Source organism: Colobus angolensis, unplaced genomic scaffold (genome assembly GCF_000951035.1).
Source record: "Colobus angolensis palliatus isolate OR3802 unplaced genomic scaffold, Cang.pa_1.0 Scaffold7, whole genome shotgun sequence".
In the NCBI taxonomy this organism is placed as follows: Eukaryota; Metazoa; Chordata; class Mammalia; order Primates; family Cercopithecidae; genus Colobus; species Colobus angolensis.
Window position 1 is genome coordinate 14,027,986 of NW_012120709.1, and position 23,946 is coordinate 14,051,931.

General features: G+C 38.4%; 1 protein-coding gene and 1 pseudogene across 1 annotated transcript in view; one reads left to right on the forward strand and one right to left on the reverse strand.

Moving 5' to 3' along the window:
- Window positions 1-23,946, forward strand: part of ELMOD1 (ELMO/CED-12 domain containing 1) — a 74,706-nt gene that overhangs the window by 36,254 nt on the left and 14,506 nt on the right. Inside the window, exons 3-8 of the mRNA XM_011926662.1 lie at window positions 3,832-3,977; window positions 4,115-4,143; window positions 4,986-5,083; window positions 9,058-9,187; window positions 20,848-20,981; window positions 23,675-23,743. Coding sequence (XP_011782052.1) covers window positions 3,832-3,977; window positions 4,115-4,143; window positions 4,986-5,083; window positions 9,058-9,187; window positions 20,848-20,981; window positions 23,675-23,743 — 606 coding nt within the window. The remainder of the gene's footprint in view (window positions 1-3,831; window positions 3,978-4,114; window positions 4,144-4,985; window positions 5,084-9,057; window positions 9,188-20,847; window positions 20,982-23,674; window positions 23,744-23,946) is intronic.
- On the reverse strand, window positions 14,040-17,287 carry LOC105501173 (annotated as a pseudogene).

The following is a 23,946-nucleotide window of genomic DNA, read 5'->3' on the forward strand; positions in this document are numbered from 1 at the left end:
CTTCCTTTCTTTCTTTCTTTCTTTCTTTCTTTCTTTCTTTCTTTCTTTCTTTCTTTCTTTCTTTCCTTCTTTCTTTCTTTCTTTCTTTTTCTTTCTTTTCTTTCCTAAACAACCACGGATTAGCTCAAGAGCATTTACAGATCTATTTCTTAATTGCTTCCTTTTAAAGGTAAACATGTCAAGCCAATATAACATTCTCTCAAAATAGTTAATCATTTTTATTGTTCTGCTTTTGATGCTCAGCAGTTTTTTTCCATAAGCTTTGTGATTTAGGGGCTTAAATTGGTCCACATAATTTAAGAAGTGAGCTCCTGGCAGTATTTGATGGCAGCCTGAGTTGCTCAAGTGGAAGTTTTGAGGAGTTGGTCCCTTTATAAGGAAGCAAGTTGTATATTGTTTCCAGAGTAAGGGATCACCCTGGTGTTTCCGTCTCTGACCATGATGTGCCTGGGCCAGGTTTATAACCTAAACACAAAATAAATCACACCTGTCAAAACATAATTTGATCTGATGATCTGGATTAAAAAAATATAGTAACTAGCATAGCAAGAAAATATGGTACCTAGCATAGCAAGCTGAGGTTTTAATTAAATATTTGTGGGCATATTGGTCTATTAGAAAAATAAGGGGAGAAAATAGAATATTTCTTGGGTACTAAGTAGCACTATCAGGTCCTGTTGGCCTAGGAATTATGAAAGAGCAAGCAGCATATAGATATCATTTCATAATTGAAATGTGCATAATTGAAATTGTTTATGACTATGTGAGAGAGATGTGATTTACTTCACAGAGTGGTGAACCCTAAGAAATGATGCTTCATCCCTAACCCCCACTGTGGATTTCTCCTGGCTTTCATGTCTTTGACAGTATGAGCATCGTCAAGGAAGTTTTTTAAAAAGATAAAAGCAAACAGAATGTGATGTCTTTTCTTCCTTTTGATGTAATACTGTCTTGATGCAAAACAGTAACACAGCCATTTTCCTCATGTACAAGGAGGCCAGTGGGAGAAATTAGAGTTGGGCTGTAGGTAACTCTATATATGGACACTTCCTGCTACTTAGGATGACACTTCTAGGTCTCAAGCCTCCTTTTTGTGTGGACCTGATACAGAGGTCACAGAGAAAACATTTTTGTAGCTTAATTTAAACTCTATTTGATGCCTTGGAACCTAAATAGGAAGAATACGGAGACACTCCAGGAACAATCATAAGGGTCCTCTTCTCTAGGAAGATTTAGTATAAACAGAACTGGATTATCACATAGTTTCACTTGTGCTAGAGTTCTGCCACACAGACCTACAAGGTAGCTTCTGTTGAGCTGCAAGCCCGCAGATGGGGTGGACTTCCCTGAAAATTGCACATGGAACAGATATTAGGGAAAGCTTTTATCTTTGACTTAGTAATTAATAGTATATATTAATATGTGAATGTATATACATATATATCCCAGTAATTAATATCATTACCATTTGGCTGGGGACCAGTTAATAAGGTATTGCTCAATTTTTTTTTTTTTTTGGCATAGTTATCCAGTAGTTAGAAAATGAAAAACACTTTCCAAGAGAGCAAGCTGAGGTTTTTTTGTTTGTTTGTTTTTGAGACAGAGACTCCCTCTGTCTCCAGGCTGGAGTGCAGTAGCGCGATCTGGGCTCACTGCAACCTCCACCTCCTGGGTTCAAGCAATTCTCCTGCCTCAGCCTCCTGGGTAGCTGGGATTACAGGCATGTGCCACCTGCCCAGCTAATTTTTGTATTTTTAGTAGAGACGAGGTTTTACCCTGTTGGCCGGAATGGTCTTGACCTCGTGACCTCGTGATCCACCCACCTCGGCCTCCCAAAGTGCTGGGATTACAGGCGTGAGCCACCACGCCCAGCCCTGAGGTTTTATAAATCTTCTCACTTGTCTAATTAAAATATCCCACTAAACTTATTTTTAGGGCTACGGGGTTTTGTTGTTGTTGTTTGGGGTGGTTTTTTTTTTTTTTTTTTTTTTTATGAAGCAGTTTAACTAAATCCTAACCAATCTTAGAATATATTTGACTAGAACAGTTGAATGCTAGGCTTTACAATATGGTAAATCCATTTTTGTCTTTCAGCAGAATCTGGTTGACTTTGTACTGACTATACATGGAAACTTTATATGCACTTTTGTAATGGCTTTTGGTGATCATTTTATGTATCATAATTTTAGTTATAATCTTCATTTTTTAAATAAAATAATACATATTTATTACAAAAATGTTCTTAAAAAAGAAAATAAAAATTACTGATTATTTTATTACCAAAGAATACCACTGTTAACATTTTTGTTGTATATCCTGCTTTATATGATACTATTAAAATTTTTTGTTTTATTTTTTAAAGGAAAAGCAGATTATCCCATACATATTTCTTTTTAACTTTTTTCTACTTGATAAACATATCATGGACACTTTCATGTTATTAGATATTCTAGGACATAATCTTGTTGCCTGCAAAATATTCCATTATGTTATCTCAGTGTAGCAGCTTGGTTGTTTTGTACTGTTTCTTTCCGTTTCTTTATAAGATATAAACCCCATGCCTTTGTGCAAATCAGATTATTCGAGTTTTTATTTTTAACACAAGGCTGTTGAAGATATTGGAACCAGAGCAATTTGAGGAAAGGAACACAGCCAAGGTTTTGATTCTTTTTCAGGGGTAGATCACATTGTGGAGGCTACTAGTTAACTACTCCAGTATAGCTGGGTGACCACGTATCACCTTATTTTAGAACTGGAAGGAATTAGTGAACTTTTGATAATAAAGAAAAATACTTTCCAAATGACACCAAAAGGAAGTAATATAAATAATTCTGCCTCCTGGGAATGTACAGTACAAAGAGAAGATAGGTTGAATATATAAGTTCCCAGATAATAAGTCCTCTTTACCACTAAAGCTTGAGTCATTTTTGAAATTCTGAACCGTACCATGAAATAGTAGGCACTCACATTTTTAAAATTAAAAGTCATCATAAAAGATGGATTTACATGGGTCATAGATGTGTGAATAAGCACATGACTGGTGACAATATAGTTCATCATTTGTTAAGGTATTGCTGGAGTGAGGTACGGTGTACAGTAAAGAAAACTTTCTTCAGCAAGAGCCAAGAACAAACTTCTCAAGAGGAGTTTTTGAAACATTTAAATCATGGAAAGTTGTCACCGCTAGAAAAATCAAAGGTCAATGGTGCTTGTTCAGTGAATTGATGAGATGGGCTTCTGACAAGGTCAGGGAATGTTAGGATAGATTGGCAGAAAAGGCAGGTGGCCACAACCAAGTCCTCAAGGAGGTCTGCAATGCCTAAGGGAAAGCAGAGGGAGACAGCAAGGGAAGGAATCAAATAGTGGGTTTGGTGGAGGGTAAGGAGGGCACTAGAGAGGGGCTGGAAATGGACAAGGGCAAGCTGAGAGGCTGCTTATGGAGGCAAAAGAGTAAAGCATGTTCTTCACCCCCCATCAAAGGGAGGGGCAACTCCTAAAACACAAGCAGTATTAAAGGATTCTGTTTTCAAGGCACTCATTTATTTCCAAGATGTTTTTAGGCAAAGGAGGGAAAAGAAAAGATTCTAATGCTTCATCCTCCGTTTGTTGGAATATCAAATTTACTAGAATAGAAAATTCTGGAGTTTCTTACGGCCATAGTAAGTGTAGCTACTGCAGAATAAAGTAGCATGGGACTAGAAACATGTGTTAAGTATAAGGTGATTTTTCTAACCCCGATTTTCTCCTGGGCTGCTTTTCTTGCTGGTGGTGGCTGCTTTCTCTTCTCTTCCAGAGTTCTGTTGGAAGGGTGCTGTCTTTTGTTTTTCACAGAATGTTGATCCAGATATGCCTGTATTTTTACTGTAAATTTCTGTGGCGCTGCCTGAAATTTGTAATGAGGAAGCTAACTGGAAGATGTGAACTACAGCGGATCTGTTACAATACCAAGCCAGGAGCTTCTAGAACCATGAAAATCGGTAAGCCTGAGACAAAGAAGTAAGCAAAAGGTAGAGTTGGTAGGATGGAGGATACAATGTTATCTTTCAGTGAAGTAATTCTAAACCATGTGTAAAGGATAATCTTTGAATGACTGTTTTTGTTACTGCTTTCACAGAAACATCACTGAGGGATTCTAAAAGTAAGGTAAGTAAAATTATTTTTCAGCAGCTTTTATGTTCACTTGGAGGCTTACCTCTATCCTAAGAAGTAAAAATTCTAAGGAGCCAAAATACAGCGTTGGCTAGGAAAACTGCCAACTGAGAAGAAATAATCATTTGTCCATTACAAACCACTGTACTATTTACATGAGAACAGCCACTGTATGTGAATTTCTAGGCAGGTTTGTGAAGTACTTATTACTTCATTGTCAAATGAACCCTTATACCTCTTCCCACATCATAAAATAAATATTCCTTGAACATAGGAACAGTATTAACTCCCTACTGTTTCCTCAATATTCAAATCATTTAACATTATACTCAAGATTTTTCAATAATATCAAAGAAGCCACTACGCTAGCTTTTATAGCATAGTGGAGCATCCACATAAGAAAGAAAGCCTGTTTTCTTTTTCAAGGTTCTTGATAATTTTATCTTATTAATTTTGACATCCTGAAGAATATCTCCCCCATGTGCCTCACTCTTTAGTCATAAACCTAATGCCCATTAAAATAGAAACTATGTTGGGCGAGGAAATGAAAATATTACATTTCAATACAGGTAGCTTGAAACAGGAAAATGGTAAGAACAAAACCAAAAAAATTGTATGTGTTTTCCTGATTAAAGTAATCAGGAAAATTGCACTGCCCCCCCCCCATTGTGAAAACGTCAAATTTATTAGAATTCAAGTACACTAAATCAATTTTTGCTTTTAACTTAAATCTTCATATAGAAGCTTAAGCGAACGCTTGAAGCCTATATCCCAGTAGATACTGATTAAGCCTCTGGTGTTAATGAAAAGAAAAGTGATTGAAACATGTTTTCCAGCTCCTGCAGACTTCTGTGAGTGTTCACCCTGATGCTATTGAAAAAACTATAGAAGATATCATGGAACTGAAAAAAATTGATCCTGACATAAATCCACAGTAAGAATATGTTTCTTATGTCAGAAGTACAGAACACAAGTCACATGGCCACAAATTTAGTGTTTCTCTGTCTCCTCTCTTGTTTTTCCTCCCTCTCTCCCTAAAATAATCATCTGCCATATTTTGACTTTCAGATGAAGAATAAAGAAAAAAAGTACCTTTTTCATGTTTGTAAATGGCAGCAACTTTGTACTTCCTTTGTGGCTTATGCTTCTCAGATGCAATGAATGTAAGAAATGTGATGGGTGCCCCGATAGAGAAAGATGAGTCCATTCATCAACAATCACTCCATCTGATGCCTGTGTTTTACACTAACAGTAAATGTTCACATTGTAAATGTGCTTAAGCTGATTCTGTTTCATCTAGAATAGTCCTTCACTTCCTTCATGAATATTACTTTATGACAGACTGAGAATCTTGGAGACCATTTCTACCTGCTTGTCAAGAAGACAGGCATGTGTGGGAGGGAGAAATGGTTTTTATATGAAGACTTTAGAACTTCCTAATTTATTCCTCTCATCTTGGAAGTATTAAAATGCATTTGGCAATGTTCGTGACATTTAAAATTAGCTTCATATTTTCCACTGGGTACAGCAATTTTTCAGTAAAATTTTACACTAAAGACACTGAGTAGAATAAATTCCAAATGCAGATATATTTAGAGAAGGTTTTCAGTTGGTAATAATCAAACTGTCTTTTAGATGTTCGTGTCTGAGAACTTCAGATGTTACCTTTGAGAAAGGCTTTTATTAATAATTACAGGAACTGTAGCTGAAAGGAATTTCAGAGCACACTTGCATAGGTCTCCCTCTTGGAAGGATTTTAGATATTAGCTATCCAGGGACTCGTCACAAAAACTCCATTTTCACCTGGTCTCCATAGCGTTCTTCGGCAGCCACTTCAGTTCATTAGCTGCCTTTTGCCTATTCCTCTACCAAAGGTTGATTTACTTATATAGTAAATGTCTTTTTGAAACCTTCTAACATATATTTTATTCCACTGGGAAGGTGATAAGAAGGCAATTCATTATAAATAAGATTGAACGAAAAATTTAAGACTACAGCTGGGCAAGAGGGACATATGAGTCCTGTAATAATCATGTTTAGAGATTGGATTAGATTTAATAGCAAATATTTTCTATGAAAGTTATATAAGGTGCATTCAAGAGCATTTCTTTGCCATCCATTCTCTTGTTCTCATTTTTTTAAAAGACCCTTTTAGGTTCAGGTTGAGGATCCCTAATCTGAAAATCCAAAATCTGAAACTTTTGGGCATTGACAGGATGCCCCAAGTGGAAGATTCCATAGCTGATCTCGTGTGACAGATTGCATCTGTTATTAAAAATGTTGTATAGAATTACCTTCAGTCTATGTGTATAAGGTGTATATGAAACACAAATGAATTTCATGCTTAGACTTGTGTCCCATCCCCAAGATATCTCATTATGTATATGCAAATATTCCAAAATCTGAAACACGTCTGGTCCCAAGCATGTCAGATAAGGGTTACTCAACCTGTCGTATTTTTTTTAAATCTCCATGTGGATTCTAATGCATTTTTTTCCAGGGTAACATTGATAAGCTTGACATAAAAAAAATTAAATACTTTTCTGAGAAAACAAAGAAATAGCTTAGACATGGGGAAACACTTTATAACTTACCAAACTGTGACTACTATTAACCTCACTTGTTTTAATTACATTTTTTAAAGTGCTGCTTATGGTGGCACTAAAAATTACGAAAGAGAAAATTTGTTTATTTTATTTTATTTTATTTTATTTTATTTTTTTGAGACAAGAGTCTTGCTCTGTCACCCAGGCTGGAGTGCAATGGTGCAGTTTAGGCTCACTGCAACCTCTGTCTCCCGGGTTCAAGTGATTCTCCTGCTTCAGCCTCCCAAGTGGCTGGGACTAGAGGCACGTGCCATCACATCTGGCCAATTTTTGTATTTTTAGTAAAGATGGGGTTTTACCATGTTGGCCAGGCTTGTCTCAAACCCCAGACCTTGTGATCCGCCTGCCTCTGCCTCCCAAAGTGCTGGGATTACAGGCGTGAGACACCGCCCCCGGCCTGAGAAAATTTAATTGACTTTCCTTATTCCTGCCTCTTATATTCCTTCCATTCTCCCCTTCCCCTCAAAATTAACTCTCTTCTCCGTCCTACATAGACTTTCTGGGTGACTAGTGCTATGGTGCCCTTTCCTAAATTTTAATATCTGACCTAGTTGTTTGGTGCTATGGTAACAAGTAATGATGAAAGCCATTCATTGAATACGACTTTATTAAAGTTCAGTATTCCTAGGCTGTCTGACTGTTCTGTACGTTTAGAGCAGGTATACAATTCTAAGTTCTGTTGCCTTCAACTTGAGATTTAACATCTGTGCAAGTCATTTACCCCTGAAAAAAAATATGATGATGTACAGTGATTATAATGACCACCACACCACAGCAACATGCTCAAAGTCCATGAGTGAAAAAGACAAAAGACTAGATTGGAGAGTATCATATGCAATTGCCAATGTTCAGCCATTTTTGAGCCACAGAAAATACATGACTCTAAAGAATTTAGGAGGAAAAGATAAACATGAAGTACTAGTTTTAGACCTTCAGAGTCTACCTTACTTTAGAGGCTGTAGAAAGGGAAAACAGCATTCTGATCACAGAGAGTAATGATCCTCTGTGTGTTATAGTTGCCAGATTGTTTTCTGTTCTAGTGATATGCTTTAACGGTACTATTATTCAAATAGTGTACATTCAGAGAGGACTGAGAGCGATCATAAAACATCTGAAAACCGGCTGGGCGCAGTGGCTCATGCCTGTAATCCCAGCACTTTGAGAGGCAGAGGGAGGTCACCTGAGGTCAGGAGTTTGAGACCAGCCTGACCACACATGGCGAAACCCCATCTTTATTAAAGAATATAAAAATTAACTGGGTGTAGTGGTGGGCACCTGTAATCCCAGCTACTCAGGAGACTAGGGCAGGAGAATCGCTAGAACTCAGGAGGCAGAGGTTGCAGTGAGCCAAGATTGTACCACTGCACTCCAGCCTGGGTGACAGAGTGAGACTCTGTCTCAAAACATAAAAAATAAAAATAAAATAAAACATCTGAAAACCATGTCCCACGAGAGGGAATTGAAGAACTAAGATTTCTCTTTTCCCTAGAGATTAGAAGAATCACTATCTTAAATAGTCATGGCAGGGGAAAGGTGGAAATAAATTTGCTCGGAGAAAAGAATTTGAACCGTTTGGTCATAAGCAAAGCAGATTTTGTTTCAGCATAAGAAAATGTGTTCAGACAACTACAGCGGTCAGAATGTAATAGAACATCTTGTAAAGTTGTAACTACCCTCTTAGCACTGTCTCCCCTGAGGAGGACATTCCCAAGTGGAGGTGGTGGTGTTATTGCTACTTTGTTTCACTTCATTTTGTTTTGATTTTTTTCCTTGAAGCCCCTAAGGGTTTTTTCTGTTGTCCTCACCCTTGTTCTCTTCCACACATCTTTCTAAAGTAATTCTGATATGACCACCTAGGGGGGTGCTATATAATCCCTAAGAGCCCAGTATTACCTATAATTTCAAGTAACCTGCATAAAGAAATCCCTTGTGGGTTTTTGTTTGGTTTGGTTTGGTTTGGTTTTGGTAGAGATAGGATGTTGCTTTGTTGCCCGGGCTGGTTTTGAACTCCTGGCTTCAAGCAATCCTCACATCTTGGCCTCAGAAATCCCTTATTTTTAAGCCAAAGCATTGCAATTTAGCCTTAGAGTCAGACTTTGAGGCAAATTTTAGCCAGGTTCTACAGTTGTCCATGTGGAGATTTAATAAGAATTGTGCTTCTATTAAATAGATCATCTTTGAGCAATTTTCCCTGCATATTACCTTAATATGAAAAGTTCTATCATGCATACATCAAGTGAACAAATGCCAAAGTGATGCCCTGTTCTTCCTTGTGTGTCTCCTCTGTTTTTGAACATCCTAGGCTGGGAATCTCTCTTCAGGCTTGTCTTCTGCAAATCGTTGGGTACAGGAACCTTATTGCAGATGTGGAAAAACTGCGAAGAGAGCCCTATGATTCTGATAATCCCCAACATGAAGAAATGCTTTTGAAGGTTAGTGCTTGAACACATTTCAGTTCTTCATCTAAGTCTGCTGACATTTGCCAGGCACCTGCTATGTGCTAGGCATTGCTGTATACATCAGGGGTACAAAGATGGATAAAACACGGGCCCCTAACTGGTTGGTAAGGTCAAGTTTTCTTGCTGGTTCAGGTGTTGGAAGTAAATTTTTCATCAGAAAATTCCTGTGAGACGTTAAGTCCAAAGCCAATTTTCTTCTGTAATCTGAGAAAGCATCAGAGGTGATTTCTGTGGGCTCTCACATTTGGCTTCAGTTTAGATTGTTTAACATGTGTTGAAAGCCAACAGGAGAAATGGCATTTGTCAAAGAGTGACTCAGGATTCCCATTTATGACTTTAATACACATCAGAGAAGATAAAGTCGGTTTCTGCTTCAGCAATGGCCCTCTTGGGAAATTACCCAAGATCTTAATGCTGATTATTTATGCATGCAACTTAGAGAGTATTAGAAGAGGTAAAGGTTTATATTTGGCACACTAGAACTTCTGGAGAAATAATATGAAGTTATGAATACTCCTGGCTGTCAAAGCAAAACCTTAAAAATCTTATAGGATCTGATGGTATATTAAGAAACATCAGTAATACTTTCCCTCAAAACACTGAGTTTGGGGCTAAAGAAATTAAGACCCCCCAATAATTAAGACTACCCTTTAGAACTACATGCTTACCAGAAATGTTTTATAAATGCATTTCTGAAAACAGATGCTTCTTTAGAATTAGAGTGATTTAGGGTATTTCCTTGCCTTTTCCTGGAATTCAAAAGGGCAGTAACAAAACTGTAAGAAAACATTTGTTTAGCTGCCTTTATTTTATTGAAAAATGTCAACAGAAGATGTAATTTCAGAAATGTATCCTGTTGTGTTTTTGTGTGAAGGAGTGTGTTTTTATGTATGTAAGTACTTAAGCAAATGACTCATTTGTCTCTGTTAATTAGTGCTGGATCTGATGTAAATCATTAAAAATTAAAGATGCCTCATTCTTGGCAATAGTTTTTCTTCTTCCTTTCCTCCCTGCTGAAGTTTAGCTAACCTGCTGACTGAGTTTTATCTTTTTGTATTGCCTTTTTTTTTTCTGACCATTTTCTGATGGAGGTAGTTCAACAAAATTACCCAAACATAGGAAATAAGAGGTGACAGAGAAAAGAGGTGTTGTAATTAACAGATAGTCACAAGAGCCTGAACAATTTATTAGAATAGCTGAGGTTCCCTCAGAATGAGTGACATCCAGGTGCCTGCTAGGCACCATCTTTAGCTGATCTCCTGTATGTGGGCGGGCACATAGTAGGTTTTCAACAAATATGAGTCAATGCATGAATTATTATAGTTCATTAGCTACATCTCAAGAACTTGTATATGACTTTCATCTGTGGTTATGATTAGAATATGTGTTATTTAAACTGTCAGCTATATGAGGTAGGCAAGGAAATGATGGCTTTTTATTTTAGAGATGAGAAAACTGTAAGCATTTTAGCTCAGGTTCTCATTCACACATCTAGTAAATTATAAAGTCAGGGCTGTTCGTTACTGCATTAGGTACTTTGGGGAAAGGCATCATTTCTGCCCTCAAGTGGCTTACAATCCAATTGGGGCATGTTCTACATCTTCAAAAAAAAAATCACTAAATCTGGCCAGGTGTGGTGGCTCACGCCTGTAATCCCAGCACTTTGGGAGGCTGAGGTGGCTGGATCACTTGAGGTCAGGAGTTTGAGACCAGCCTGGCCAACATGATGAAACCCTGTCTCTACTAAAAATATGAAAATTAGCTGGGCACAGTAGCAGATGCCTGTAATCCAGCTACTCAGGAGGCTAAGGCAGGAGAATTGCTTCAACCCAGGAGGCAGAGGTTGCAATGAGCCCAGATTGCACCTCTGCGCTCCAGCTTGGGTGACAGACCAAGACTCCATCTCAAAAAACAAACAAACAAACAAAAATCACTAAATCTTATCCATACAACCCCCTAAGGTATCTTTGAAATGTTTTCCATGCCCAATGCCTTATTCTAGCCATCATCTCCAACTTGGGCTGTGACAGCCTTTTAATTATGCCAGTAACCATTAGATTCTTCCCTCACATCATCTGAAATACTGTTGGAGGAATTTTTTTTTTTTTTTTTTTTTGAGGCGGAGTCTTGCTCTGTCGCCCGGACTGGAGTGTAGTGGCCGGATCTCAGCTCACTGCAAGCTCCGCCTTCCGGGTTTATGCCATTCTCCTGCCTCAGCCTCCCAAGTAGCTGGGACCACAGGCACCCGCCACCTCGCCTGGCTAGTTTTTGTATTTTTAGTAGAGACGGGGTTTCACCATATTAGCCAGGATGGTCTCGATCTCCTGACCTCGTGATCCACCCGTCTCGGCCTCCCAAAGTGCTGGGATTACAGGCTTGAGCCACCGCGCCCGGCCGATTTTTTTTTTTTTTTTTCCTCAAAACACAGATACATTCGTTGTTATTCCCTAGACTAGAAACTTCAGGCTGTGTCCTATAGTAGAAAGCCCACGCATCTTAGCATGTCATTTTGGAGGCTTTCCAATGTATTTCTTGAAGCTACAGCTCCTGTATCCTCATCACATATAGTACATTTCTGCCATGCTCTGCCATTCACCATGACCCAGAATAAGCCGTGCCATACCATATGCCCAGGAATTTGTTCATGCTGTTCCCTCTGTTACCTATTACTGTCACTGCAGAAGCCAGCTTGTTTTTTAAATCCTTACTCACTGAATTTTGAAATCTTCACTAGCTCCCCAAGCAAACTTAGGAGTGGGAATCTTTGTTCTCTTCTTCAGTTTGTTCAAGTTTCAAGTATGATAATAAAATCAGAAATAATAAAACATTAATTGAGTGTTCAGTGTGTGCCAATTGTTACAGTCAGTGTTTTCTGGCATTATTTCATTTCATTATCACAGTAGCCTTGTGGTGATACACTGCTCTTATCTTCATTTTTCAGATGAGGAAACTGAAGCTGAGCAGTGAAGTGGCTGTGTGAGCTCACATAGGGTGGTAGCTAAGGGCTCTGAGCTACCACACTGCACTAGGTCTTGAGAGACAAACCACATCTTGTTCACATTTGTCTTTCCAGGGCTGACCCATGGTTTGTGTTTCACTGCCTGAGCTTAAGCTTCTTCATCTTTAAAATGGGTAATAATACCCTTGTTAGCTATTTCACACAACCGTTTAGAGCAAAAGTCAGCAAACCAAGACCTGCAAACCAAATTTGGCCTACCACCCATTTTACAAGTAATATTTGCAGTACAGCCACATGCATTTGTGTGTGGCGTTTATAGCTGCTATGGCTGCTGTCCTAGTTTAAAGGCAAAGTTAAGTAGTTACAACAGAGACCATACAGCTCATAAAGCCTAAAATATTTGTCAACTGGTCTTTTACAAAGTTTGTACCCAGGCACAGTGGCTCACACCTGTAATCCCAGCACTCTGGGAAGCTGAGGCAGGAGGGTCACTTCAGCCCAGGAGTTCAAGACCAGCCTGAGCAACATAGCAAGACCCCATCTCCACAAAAAAAAAATATTAATAAATAGCTGGGCATGGTGATGTGCATCTGTAGTACCAGTTACTTGGAAGGCTGAGGCAGGAGGATCACTTGTGCCCAGGAGGGCAAACCTACAGTGAGCTATGGTTGTACCACTGCACTTAGCCTGGGCAACAGAGTGTGACCCTAGCTCTGAAAAATAATAATAATAATAATAATTAAATTAAGTTAAATGTAAACACATGTTTGCTGACCCCTAGTTTCTAAGCACAGGTCATATATAGTATTGCTACATGTTTAAGTGCTTGGCTTTTTAAGCATAGGAGAGCGTTATCAGTGTTACTAGAGTTCTAAATTATTTTCAAAGTCCAGATTTTATGATCATTTGAACATAGCCTGGGATGAAATTGAATAATATCACTGTCCATATGAATCACGTATATGGACATTTCTATTAAAAGTGTTCCAACCAAATTAATAATGAAGACAAAATTCTAGGTGGATTCATGCATTTAATGAAAAACATAAAGTCCAGAATTAAAGACCCTCTCCTGATGGAAAGAGGCAATCCCATGGTGACCTTGGTGAGAAGCTGCTTCTCCTTGAGTGCTGTAGCTCAAGGGTAGACGAATCACCTTCCCTTTCTGTTCTGCAGAGGGTTCAAGACCAGGCAGAAGTGTTCAAATAAACTTGTGTAAAGCTTCAGTTCGAAGTGAAGAGAGTTCTGTAGAGAGAGCAGTCTGTGAGAGATAACAGTCTGACTCAAGAGTGCAGTCTCCACATCTGTTTCTTGTCTTCTGCTATAGGAATCACTTTTCCTAGCCCCTAGTCTCCTCCGCTTGGCAGGTGGCTTTGTAATAACTACTCCCAGTAGCACAGTCCTAGATGAGTGGATTCCTCAGAGTCCCCACCATGAGCCTACCACCGTTTCTCAGATCTGAAGTTGGCTTCCTAGTGTATGACCTCATCCTTCAGGAGCACCCCATCCCTTACTCTTATTTTTTCAGGGAAGAGCTTACCTATTGGAAGAGAATCGAAATAGCTCAAGGTTATTTTATTTTATATGTATTTATTTTGAGACAGGGTCTCACTCTGTCATGCAGGCTGGAGTGCAGTGGTGCAATCTTGGCTCACCGCAACCTCCACTTCGCGGGTTCAAGCAATTCTCCAACCTTAGCCTCCTGAGTAGCTGGGATTATAGGCATGAGCCACGGTGCCTGGCTCAAGGTTTTTTTTAAATAGGAAATATACAGATAATTGTACTTCATGTAAGTATTTTAGCATAATGGGCTTTCATCTTCCAAAATAAGTTTGACTATTTTATTTGCTACATATATTTATTAATCTACTGGTTTAGCCTCTCAATATTTAGCAAGTTTATTTTAAAAATTACTATTCCCATTTGTCTACAGTACCATTCATATAAATGTGTAACTTCGAAGTCAACGTTGCTTTCACTATGGACATAAGAATTCTTAAGGGTTACGATAATGACTGTGGCTGCTGGGTACTGTTAAAAGCCAAAAGGACTGGCAGGCTCAGAAAGGCATAAACTATTTATACATACTCTCAGTATACTACTAGTCCCACATTTTTGCTGTACATTCTTGTCTCATAATATGGTACAAATTATTCCCTAATCTGAAAAAAAAAACAAGATGAATATATTTTCATCTGAATTTCAAAATAACCTTTTTAATGAAAAAGAAGTTCCTCATGTTAAATCTGTTTAAAAGAAGGATTTAAATACTTTGTTTACAACATGTACAATTTTTTGACCCTGAGTGCCTCATTAAAATCAGTTTAGCAATAAAACCTTCTGTGCTTTATCAAAAACAGCATTCAGTAGATTATAAAATTATTCAATCTGCATTTGAATCATTATTAGGACACTGAGTTATAACAAAGTCCAATAAATGTATGACCATTCATCAACACCCTTAAAACCTGTGAATTATTGCAATTAATCTCATGTGTGCGTATAATTCAAACATAAACTTTGTGGAGAGGGGATATAAAATAAATAATACAATATTTCTTCAGTCCTATTTAATGCTGCCTAGATGGTTAGGTGAAAAGGTTGATATTACTAACAGGCACTTTGGGAAGCCGAGGCAGGTGGATCACCTGAGGCCAGGCATTCGAGACCAGCCTAGCCAACATGGTGAAACACTGTCTCTACTAAAAATACAAAAATTAGCCCAGTGTGGTGGCACACACCTGTAGTCCCAGCTACTCGGGAGTCTGAGGCACTAGAATTGCTTGAGCCTGGGAGGCAGAGGTTGCAGTGAACCAAGATGGTGCCACTGCACTCCTATCTGGGCGATGGAGAAAGACTCCATCTCAAGAAAGAAAAAAGAAATATATATATATATAAAACAGGAAGAATCAAACTAGTTTAATAACTTGTTTTCTAAGTAGTTACCACAATTTAGTAAAACCAAGATATGCAGAGCCTATGCCAATACATTTTTCCTATACTGTAATGTAATTGCTATTATGAGGTATAATCGGTAAGCAATTAATACAAATATAAACAGGCATAAGCCACCACGAAATCAGTCTGGTGAAAAGCTTTTCAGCTAAGCTAGTTGGAGAAGAGAGTTAAGGGAAATGAGAAAGGGCAGACAGGGCAGGTTTCCAGTGGGAACATCATTTACATGCCTTATCATCACCCTCTTATATGTAACAGTCCACTGGTGCGGGAAGGTAAATCCTGTCCAAGTATGCTAGCCTAGAATATACTTTATGTAGCATAGTAAGATTATTTAAGTATTACTAATGCTTCATTTGCACTTATATTTAGATTATACATAATCCTATATGCATATTAAAAACTCATTTCCCTAAATGAGTTAAAGCGTTTCAGGGAAGATGGAACTATGTACTATAGAATTTAGAATATCTAAACTAAGAGGTAAAATCAAAGGAAAACATTACTACCTTTTTAGTAAATGGATTATATGAGCTTACTCTTCTTTTTTTTTTTTTTTTTTTTAGATGGAGTCTCACTCTGTCATCCAGGCTGGAGTGCAGTGGCACCATCTCGGCTCACGGCAACCTCTGCCTCCTGGGTTCAAGCAATTCTCCTGCCTCAGCCTCCCAAGTAGCTGGGATTACAGGCGCCTACCACCATGCCTGGCTAATTTTTGTATTTTGAGTAGAGACGGGGTTTCACCATCTTAGCCAGGCTGGTCTTGAACTCCTGACCTCATGATCCACCTGCTTTGGCCTCCCAAAATGCTGGGATTACAGGCCTGTGCCACCGCACATGGCTCCTCACCCATTTTTTAATACATGGGTTTGTCTGATGAGGATTGTAATCCAATGATTGGTTAGCAGCAATTTTACCAAACTGTAAGTTCTTTTACTAACAGACATTATAAACAGATAATACTAATCTTATTTAAAAATAATGAGTGCCACACTGGTGAATATACAGCTTATGAATAACTTTAAAAATATTTCCCATTTTAAAAGGCAAACACAGCAGACAACTATACTAAACAAAGAAGCTAGAATATGGATACATGATTGATGGGTGTAAAATGATACATACCATACATAATTAATGTTAATCATGTGATTGGTATATTTTTCTTTGTGATTCCCCTTCATGCTGCTTTCTTTAGAAACTGAATTCTGAACTTCCTCTTCTAAAATTGGTACAATCAGGTTACCCTTGGACATCAAATTTTCTTTTATCACAAACTTAGTGATACAAAATGACACAAAAATGTTTCATTTTCGTATTCATCCAATATCTAGAGTAATAAAAAGAAGCATGTGGCCAGGCACAGTGGCTCACACCTGTAGTCTCAGCACTTTGGGAGGCTGAGACCAGCAGATCACTTGAGGTCAGGAGTTCAAGACCAGCCTGGTCAACATGGTGAAACCCCATCCTGGCCAACATGGTGAAACCCCATCTCCACTAAAGACACAAAAATTAGCTGGGCATTGTGGCTGAAACCTGTAATCCCAGCTACTCAGGAGGCTGAGGAAGGAGAATTGCTCTAACCCAGGAGGCAGAAGTTGCAGTGAGCTGAGATCACACCAGTGCACTCCAGCCTGGGCAACAGAATGAGACTCCATCTAGGGGAAAAAAAAAAAAAAAAAAAGCATGTGAAAATATTCTGGAAATCTTAAAGTATGCTGGTCCAAGTTTTGCTACAGATGATTCCTTTATACTAACTCTGCTAGAGAAATAGTTATTGCTTTTCAGAAGACACAGCACCATCAAGTCTGTGTCTAATATAGTCTGTAGTAGAACACTTGGGTTTTTATGAGCTGCACAAGGAAAAATCCATTGTTCAGTTGCTGTCATTTGAATACAAGTATCTGGATGGCATTCAGTCTGAAGTTTGACAGCAAGTCCATTTAGCTCAAGGAAGAATTGCCTTAAATGTTCATACTTCCATATATCTGCATCTTGGCCTTCAGGTGGTTCAAGACTTTTGTCAGTATTGGAGCAATCTTCTCTTATGTTCTGTTGCATGTACTGCTGAACAGCTAGCATACTGTCATTTCATCAAAAGAATCGTCAGGCCAGGTGCCCAACTTGGTCCACCTCAGCATTGCCATGTCCTCTGCCATGACCACAGTGCTATCATCTGAAGATTAACAACACTTTTTAGCCATTATTCTAGTCTTTCATGATCCATAAAATTACTAAAATGAAATTTCTTTTTAAAGCATTTTATTAGTCAGGCCGGGCATGGTGGCTCATATCTGTAATCCTAGAACTTTTGGAGGCCAAGGCAGGTAGATCACTGGAGGTCAGGAGTTTGACACACCAGCCTGGCCAACATGGCGAAACCCTGTCTCTACAAAAAAAAAAAAAAAAAAAAACAAAAAACACGAAAATTGACTGGGCGTGGTGGTACACACCTATAGTCACAGCTACTTGGGAGGCTGAGGCACAGGAATCTTTTGTACCCAGGAAGCAGAGGTTGCAGTGAGCTGAGATCATGCCACTACATTCCAGCCTGGAGGACAGAGTGAGACCCTGTCTCTGTGAAAAACAAAACAAAACAAAAGAAAAACCAAAGCACGGCCGGGCGCAGTGGCTCAAGCCTGTAATCCCAGCACTTTGGGAGGCCGAGACGGGCGGATCACGAGGTCAGGAGATCGAGACCATCCTGGCTATCACGGTGAAACCCCGTCTCTACTAAAAATACAAAAACTAGCCGGGCGAGGTGGCGGGCGCCTGTAGTCCCAGTTACTCGGGAGGCTGAGGCAGGAGAATGGCGTAAACCCAGGAGGCGGAGCTTGCGGTGAGCTGAGATCCGGCCACTGCACTCCAGTCCGGGCGACAGAGCGAGACTCCGCCTCAAAAAAAAAAAAAAAAAAAAACCAAAGCATTTTATTATTCAAATGTTTTACTAAGCATTTACTAAGCATCCCACACTAAGCATTCACCTAATATCGCCCACCTACGGAAATGAAGCGCCTGCTTTTGCCATCTTGCTGCACTCGTTCGATAAAATATTTTTTAATTGTGCAGGGCCCTGAGATGACTTCACATTATTATTCAAATGAATGTGACAAGTTTTACATTTTTTTTCCTTTTTTCCCCTCGTGTCAGTCACCAAATCAGTTCCTAAAGGGTTTTGTTGTTGTTGTTTGTTTGTTTTGTTTTGTTTTGTTTTTTTGAGACAGAGTCTCACTCTGTTGCCCAGGCTGGAGTGTAGTGGCACGATCTAGGCTCACTGCAAGTTCCGCCTCCCGGGTTCACGCCATTCGTCTGCTTCAGCCTCCTAAATAGCTGGGACTACAGGCGCCTGCCACCACGCCTGGCTAATATTTTTTTTTTTTTTTTTTAGTAGAGAGGGGGTTTCACCGTGTTAACCAGGATGGTCTCGGTCTCCTGACCTCGTGATCCGCCCACCTCTACCTCCCAAAGTGCTGGGATTACAGGCGTGAACCACCGTGCCCAGCCCTCTAAAGGATTTTTAAAAATAAATCTTTCCCCGGTAACGATTTCCTGGTATCATTTAGTCTTTTCTGATGATCTCAAACAGTTTCTGGTTTTTGTTTTTTGTTTTTTTTGAGATGAAATTTTGCTCTTGTGCCCAGGCTGGAGTGCAGAGGCGCGATCTCGGCTTACTGCAAGCTCCGCCTCCCGGGTTCATGCCATTCTCCTGCCTCAGCCTCCCGAGTAGCTGGGATTACAGGCATGCGCCACCACACCCGGCTAATTTTTTGTGTTTTTAGTAGGGATGGGGTTTCACCATGTTGGCCAGACTGGTCTCGAACTCCTCACCTGAATTTATCCACCTTCCTCGGCTTCCCAAAGTGCTGGGATTACAGGCGTGAGCCACCATAGCCGGCCAGTTTCTGTTTTGATGAATGCAGAGCACTGGCACATTCTTACGTGAATTCTTTAAGAAGAGATTTTGTATACTCATGCTTGATACTTTGCTTTCAAGCATGAGAGATTTACCTCCTTTTTACCCTTTTTCTCTCACCCTTTAGACAAATCGAATTTACCTGTTGTGGCACTAACATAAAATATTGTATAATGTGAATAATAAGTAATATTAGATTAATGTGTAAAATAACATTAGTAAAATGAATAACAGCTTTTATTAGTATTTTCTGTCATCGAATATTATGTTTTACACTGTGTCAGGTATGTGACAATTTGATTTAGCAAGGTATTTTGTGTATTACTGTTTCATTTAAGCTTCGTAATGTAGAATAAGCAATTTAGAAATTGAATTATTTCTGAAATAGTAGTAAGGAAATTTTACATTTGTGTTTTACCCTGTTGGTAATGAAGATGTAAGTCTAAAAAGTAAACTTGCTTACATACCCATCTCTATTAGAAAAAACTAAGAGTTTGAGCATTATGTGTTTATACAACTATGGGTCTCAGAGTCTCTCTCAAGTAATGATATGTGCTGAATCTTTCTACAGAAAATTTTAAAAAATAGAACCAGCTTATTAAGCAGTAAAGAGTATAATGCTTAAAATTTACAATTGTCCGGTAATATATTAATAAAATTGATTTTAACTGAAATTACTTTTGGTAACTCTTAAAGATAATAATACATTTTGAGGTTTATTCATGAACATTACTCATATTGCTTCCTCTAACAACATGATAATGTTTACTCTCACCCCTGTTATAGGTGAGATCTAAAAAACTGAATCTTGGCCGGGCGTGGTGGCTCATGCCTGTAATCCCAGCACTTTGGGAGGCCGAGGCAGGCGCATCACTTGAGGTCAGGAGTTTGAGACCAGCCTGGCCAATGTGGTAAAACCCCGTCTCTACCAAAAATACAAAAATCAGCCCGGTGTGGTGGTGCATGCCTGTAATCCCAGCTACTCTGGAGATGGAGGCAGGAGAATCACTTGAACCCAGGAGGCAGAGGTTGCAGTGAGCCGAAATCACACTACAGCACTCCTTTATACTCTTAAATATTTTTGAGAGCACAGCCTGGGCAACAGAGTGAGACTCTGTCTCCAAAATAAAAAAGCAAAAATAAACTCATGTCAGTTCACTTTTTTTTTTTATTTTTTGGTTAATAATGCTGCTAAAAGTTTTGATATAATATTAAAGCATTTTCCGAGAATCTGAATAATAGGTGGCCTTGAAATTTTTCCTCTTCTCTCTTTTCTTTATACTCTTAAATATTTTTGAGAGCACCAAAGAGCTTTTTTGTGGGAGATTATCTATCTAATCTATCTACCTACCTACCTATCTGCTATCTAATTTCCTATTCAAAATTAAAATAGAAAGATTTTAAACATTAAAATATATAAGTACTCAATCCATTGCCTTCAGAGCAAAGATATCACAGCACATCATGCATCCTTTGGAAAATTCCACTATGCACTCATGAGACAATGAGAACAAAAAGGCAAATAACCTCTTCTTTTATTACAAAATAGTAGTTTTTTGATTTTGTTTTTATCTCTCAGACCCTCTGGAAAGGTCCTGGGAACCTCCAGGGAGGCTTCAGATCATACTTTGAGAAATGCTGTCATAAATAATTGAAAGATGATCACATCTTTCATTGCAATATATTTGCATACATTCAGCTTTGCAAAGCTCCTCCTAATGATGTAGTTTGCAAAATCTGAACCAATAGGAAAGGGTATTTGTGAGTGTATATCAACAGGGTAATTCTCTTTTTTTTCCCCTACAGTTATGGAAATTCTTGAAGCCCAATACTCCACTGGAATCTCGGATTTCTAAGCAGTGGTGTGAAATTGGTTTCCAAGGTGACGATCCTAAAACAGATTTCCGAGGAATGGGACTTCTGGGACTGTACAATTTGCAGTAAGTAAAATGAAGGACAGCTGACTGATCGAGTGATGTTTTGGTCTCCTCATATCGAAATGGCAAAAGCTGAGTAATTAGCTTCAAAAGCTACTTCCCATAAGACTCTAAGAAAACATTCAAATTCCCTGAGAGGTCAGGTTCATAAAATGTTAAAAGTATCTGCTAGTAGCCTTCCTTGTATTTCAGCAAATTTCATGGATTTTTAAAGCAAATCTCAAATATATTTAAAAATTGTTTTATTATTTAAAATTTTTACACATATGTAAAAACAGAGAAGATTGTAAAGAACACCCTTGTATTGATCATGCAGATTCAGTAATTGTTGAGGTTTTGAAATATTCACAACATTATTTGTTTGGCAGAAGGGTGTTAAAGAAAACTCTACACCATCATTTCACCCTTCATATTTTAATATGTAGTTCTAAAAAATATCAATATTACCTCACATTAACCACAATACCATTATCACATCAAACAAAATTAACAGTGATTCCTTGGTGTCATCTTTATCCAGTCCATATTCAAATTTCCCAGTTCTCTCGAAAATACTTTTTACGGCTGGTTTGTCCTAGTGCACTTCCAACTATGCCGTTTGGTGTTCTTAAAGCAGATGGGCCTCTCTTGCTCTGTCCCTTCCTTTTGTCCCCTTCTCCATGTCAGGATTTCAGATCAGTTGTCCTGTAATATGTCCCATGGTCTGGATTTGCCTGTTTGCACTTGTATCCATCCCCTGTATTTCCTGAAAATTGGAGGTATGCAGACGGGCCTGAAGAGATTCAGGTTGACATCACAGCGGGAGGCCTTCAGTGTCCCTCCACTCTCAGCCCTGTGCTGCAACAAATCAGAGGGATCCCATTCTGATGCCTCCAGTGTAAAGTCCTCCTTCTATGATCTTTACTGAACCAATTAATTACTTGTATAAAGAGTGCTTTTCTATTTTTGTTATATTTCCTATAATTTTTGGCTGGAATTTTTAAAGACTTGGTTTCCTTGTAGAGTATAGTTATTTGGTTTCTCTGAAATATAGGCAGGACAGATATTCAATTTTTGCATTTGGTTGCCAGTTCTCAGAGTCAGGAGTTGGTAACCTCATTCCCCTGTTAGTGATCAATTTTTTTTTTCTCTCTCTCTCTCTATTTTTAAAACGCCATTTGTTAACTCCTGTGTTTCTATATGTTTATTGTAACTCAACTAATTGTACTTGTTATTTTTCTCATGCTTTAATTCAGTCATGTGTAGTCATTATTTTTTGAGCCAAAGAGTCCTTTCAAGTTGATTCTTGTGTCCTTTGATGCTACCCTATTAGGGCAGTGATGTATTTTTAAAAGAAGTTAAGCCTTACTCAGTCATTTTGGTGGCATCCCATTTTCCCCTAGATCTTTCCCTTTATTTTAAATGTAAGAAGTTTAATAATCACCCATTCTTTTATGAAATGTTTTAATGTAATGTTAATGAATGGAAAGTAAACATTAATGACAAAGACAATGTTATAGATAAGTGGATAAAGTCAGCTTTTGAATAACTGGGACAATTGGCCTTCCACTGAGAAAAATAAAATAAAATTAAATCACTACGTCACCTCAGTTCACAAGCTGAAAATCCAAAACAAGTCTTTCCTACTTTTAGAAGAAAATCAAGATAACTGACTAAGGAGAGATCTCTTAAAGACATGAGCAAAAAAAGCATCAACTGGAAAAGAAGAATCAATAAATTTCACACATTAAAATTGAAAACTGCAGTAAGATAAGCCCCATAAACAAAGTAAAAAGAGATAAGACTGACACATAAATGATAAAGGATCTATGTTCAGTGTATTATTGTCTATAAGGTTATTTGTCATTTTTATTTGAGGTCATTTTTAGACTCACTGAGCCAAAAAATATGAACAGATGAGGCATAAAAGAGGAAACTCAGATAACCAACGAAAGTATGAAAAGAAACTCAGTTTCATTAACAACTGTGAATGTGTGCATTACAATTGCTGACTTGGGTTTGAAATTTCCTCAGAGGAAATTCAAGAACTTCTTTTACCCTTTGGATTTATGCAGGAAATATACACACATCACATTAAATAATATATGCTATTGTTTTATCATTGTCTCTATGAAGTACTTTTTAACGGATCATTTTTGAGGGTGTGCAGCTTTTTGTGTTTATTAGGAAACCTAACTACCCTTTTCCCTTTAGAATAAAATGTTATTGTTTTTAACATATCTAAACTCAAAAAGATATTTTCCATTCATCCAGAATTCAAATTCCCAGTGAATATTCGAAGCATATCCTCTCTCATCTCCTCCAGTCTTTTCTTTCTCTCATCATGTTCCTTAACCGAGGCTTCTGCCTTCTGAAGGCCTCCAAAAATCGAACTATTTGACCCCCTCTTCTATAACCCCTCTTTATAATAAAATCTTTGGTTCTCTGGGTAATGGCAAAGCTCTTAATTAAATTTTCAAAATCTACTGGATACATTCCTAAATCTATGCGGGTTTCACAGCTACTCTACCATGTCATTACATTTCGAAAATTCTGTTGTGAAAAACTGTTTGTTCCCTGGAGGAGCTGAAACAAGTAATAACCTTATGCCAGTATCCATCTCTGAATTCAAAATGACCTCGAATTGGATTAAAACGAATATATTCAGCAAGTAAGCAAGTACAGAATTACAGTTTTCTTTCCCTCCCCCGCTGCAGGTATTTCGCAGAAAGGGATGCCACAGCAGCTCAGCAGGTCCTGTCTGACTCTCTTCATCCGAAATGCAGGTAATTGTTGAAAGTAAAAGATGAATTAGGTTTTATGGGTTAGATCAAATGAACTTCATCTCCTACATGTATCTGTTGATGAGATTCTCAGGAGAGTGAGACTCAAGGCTTTTTCAAACAAGCCCTCATAATAAATGCTGAATTGGAGGGTTAAAACTTCAGGTACTCATTCCAAGATTTAGGATATCAAGTGGCACCATTCA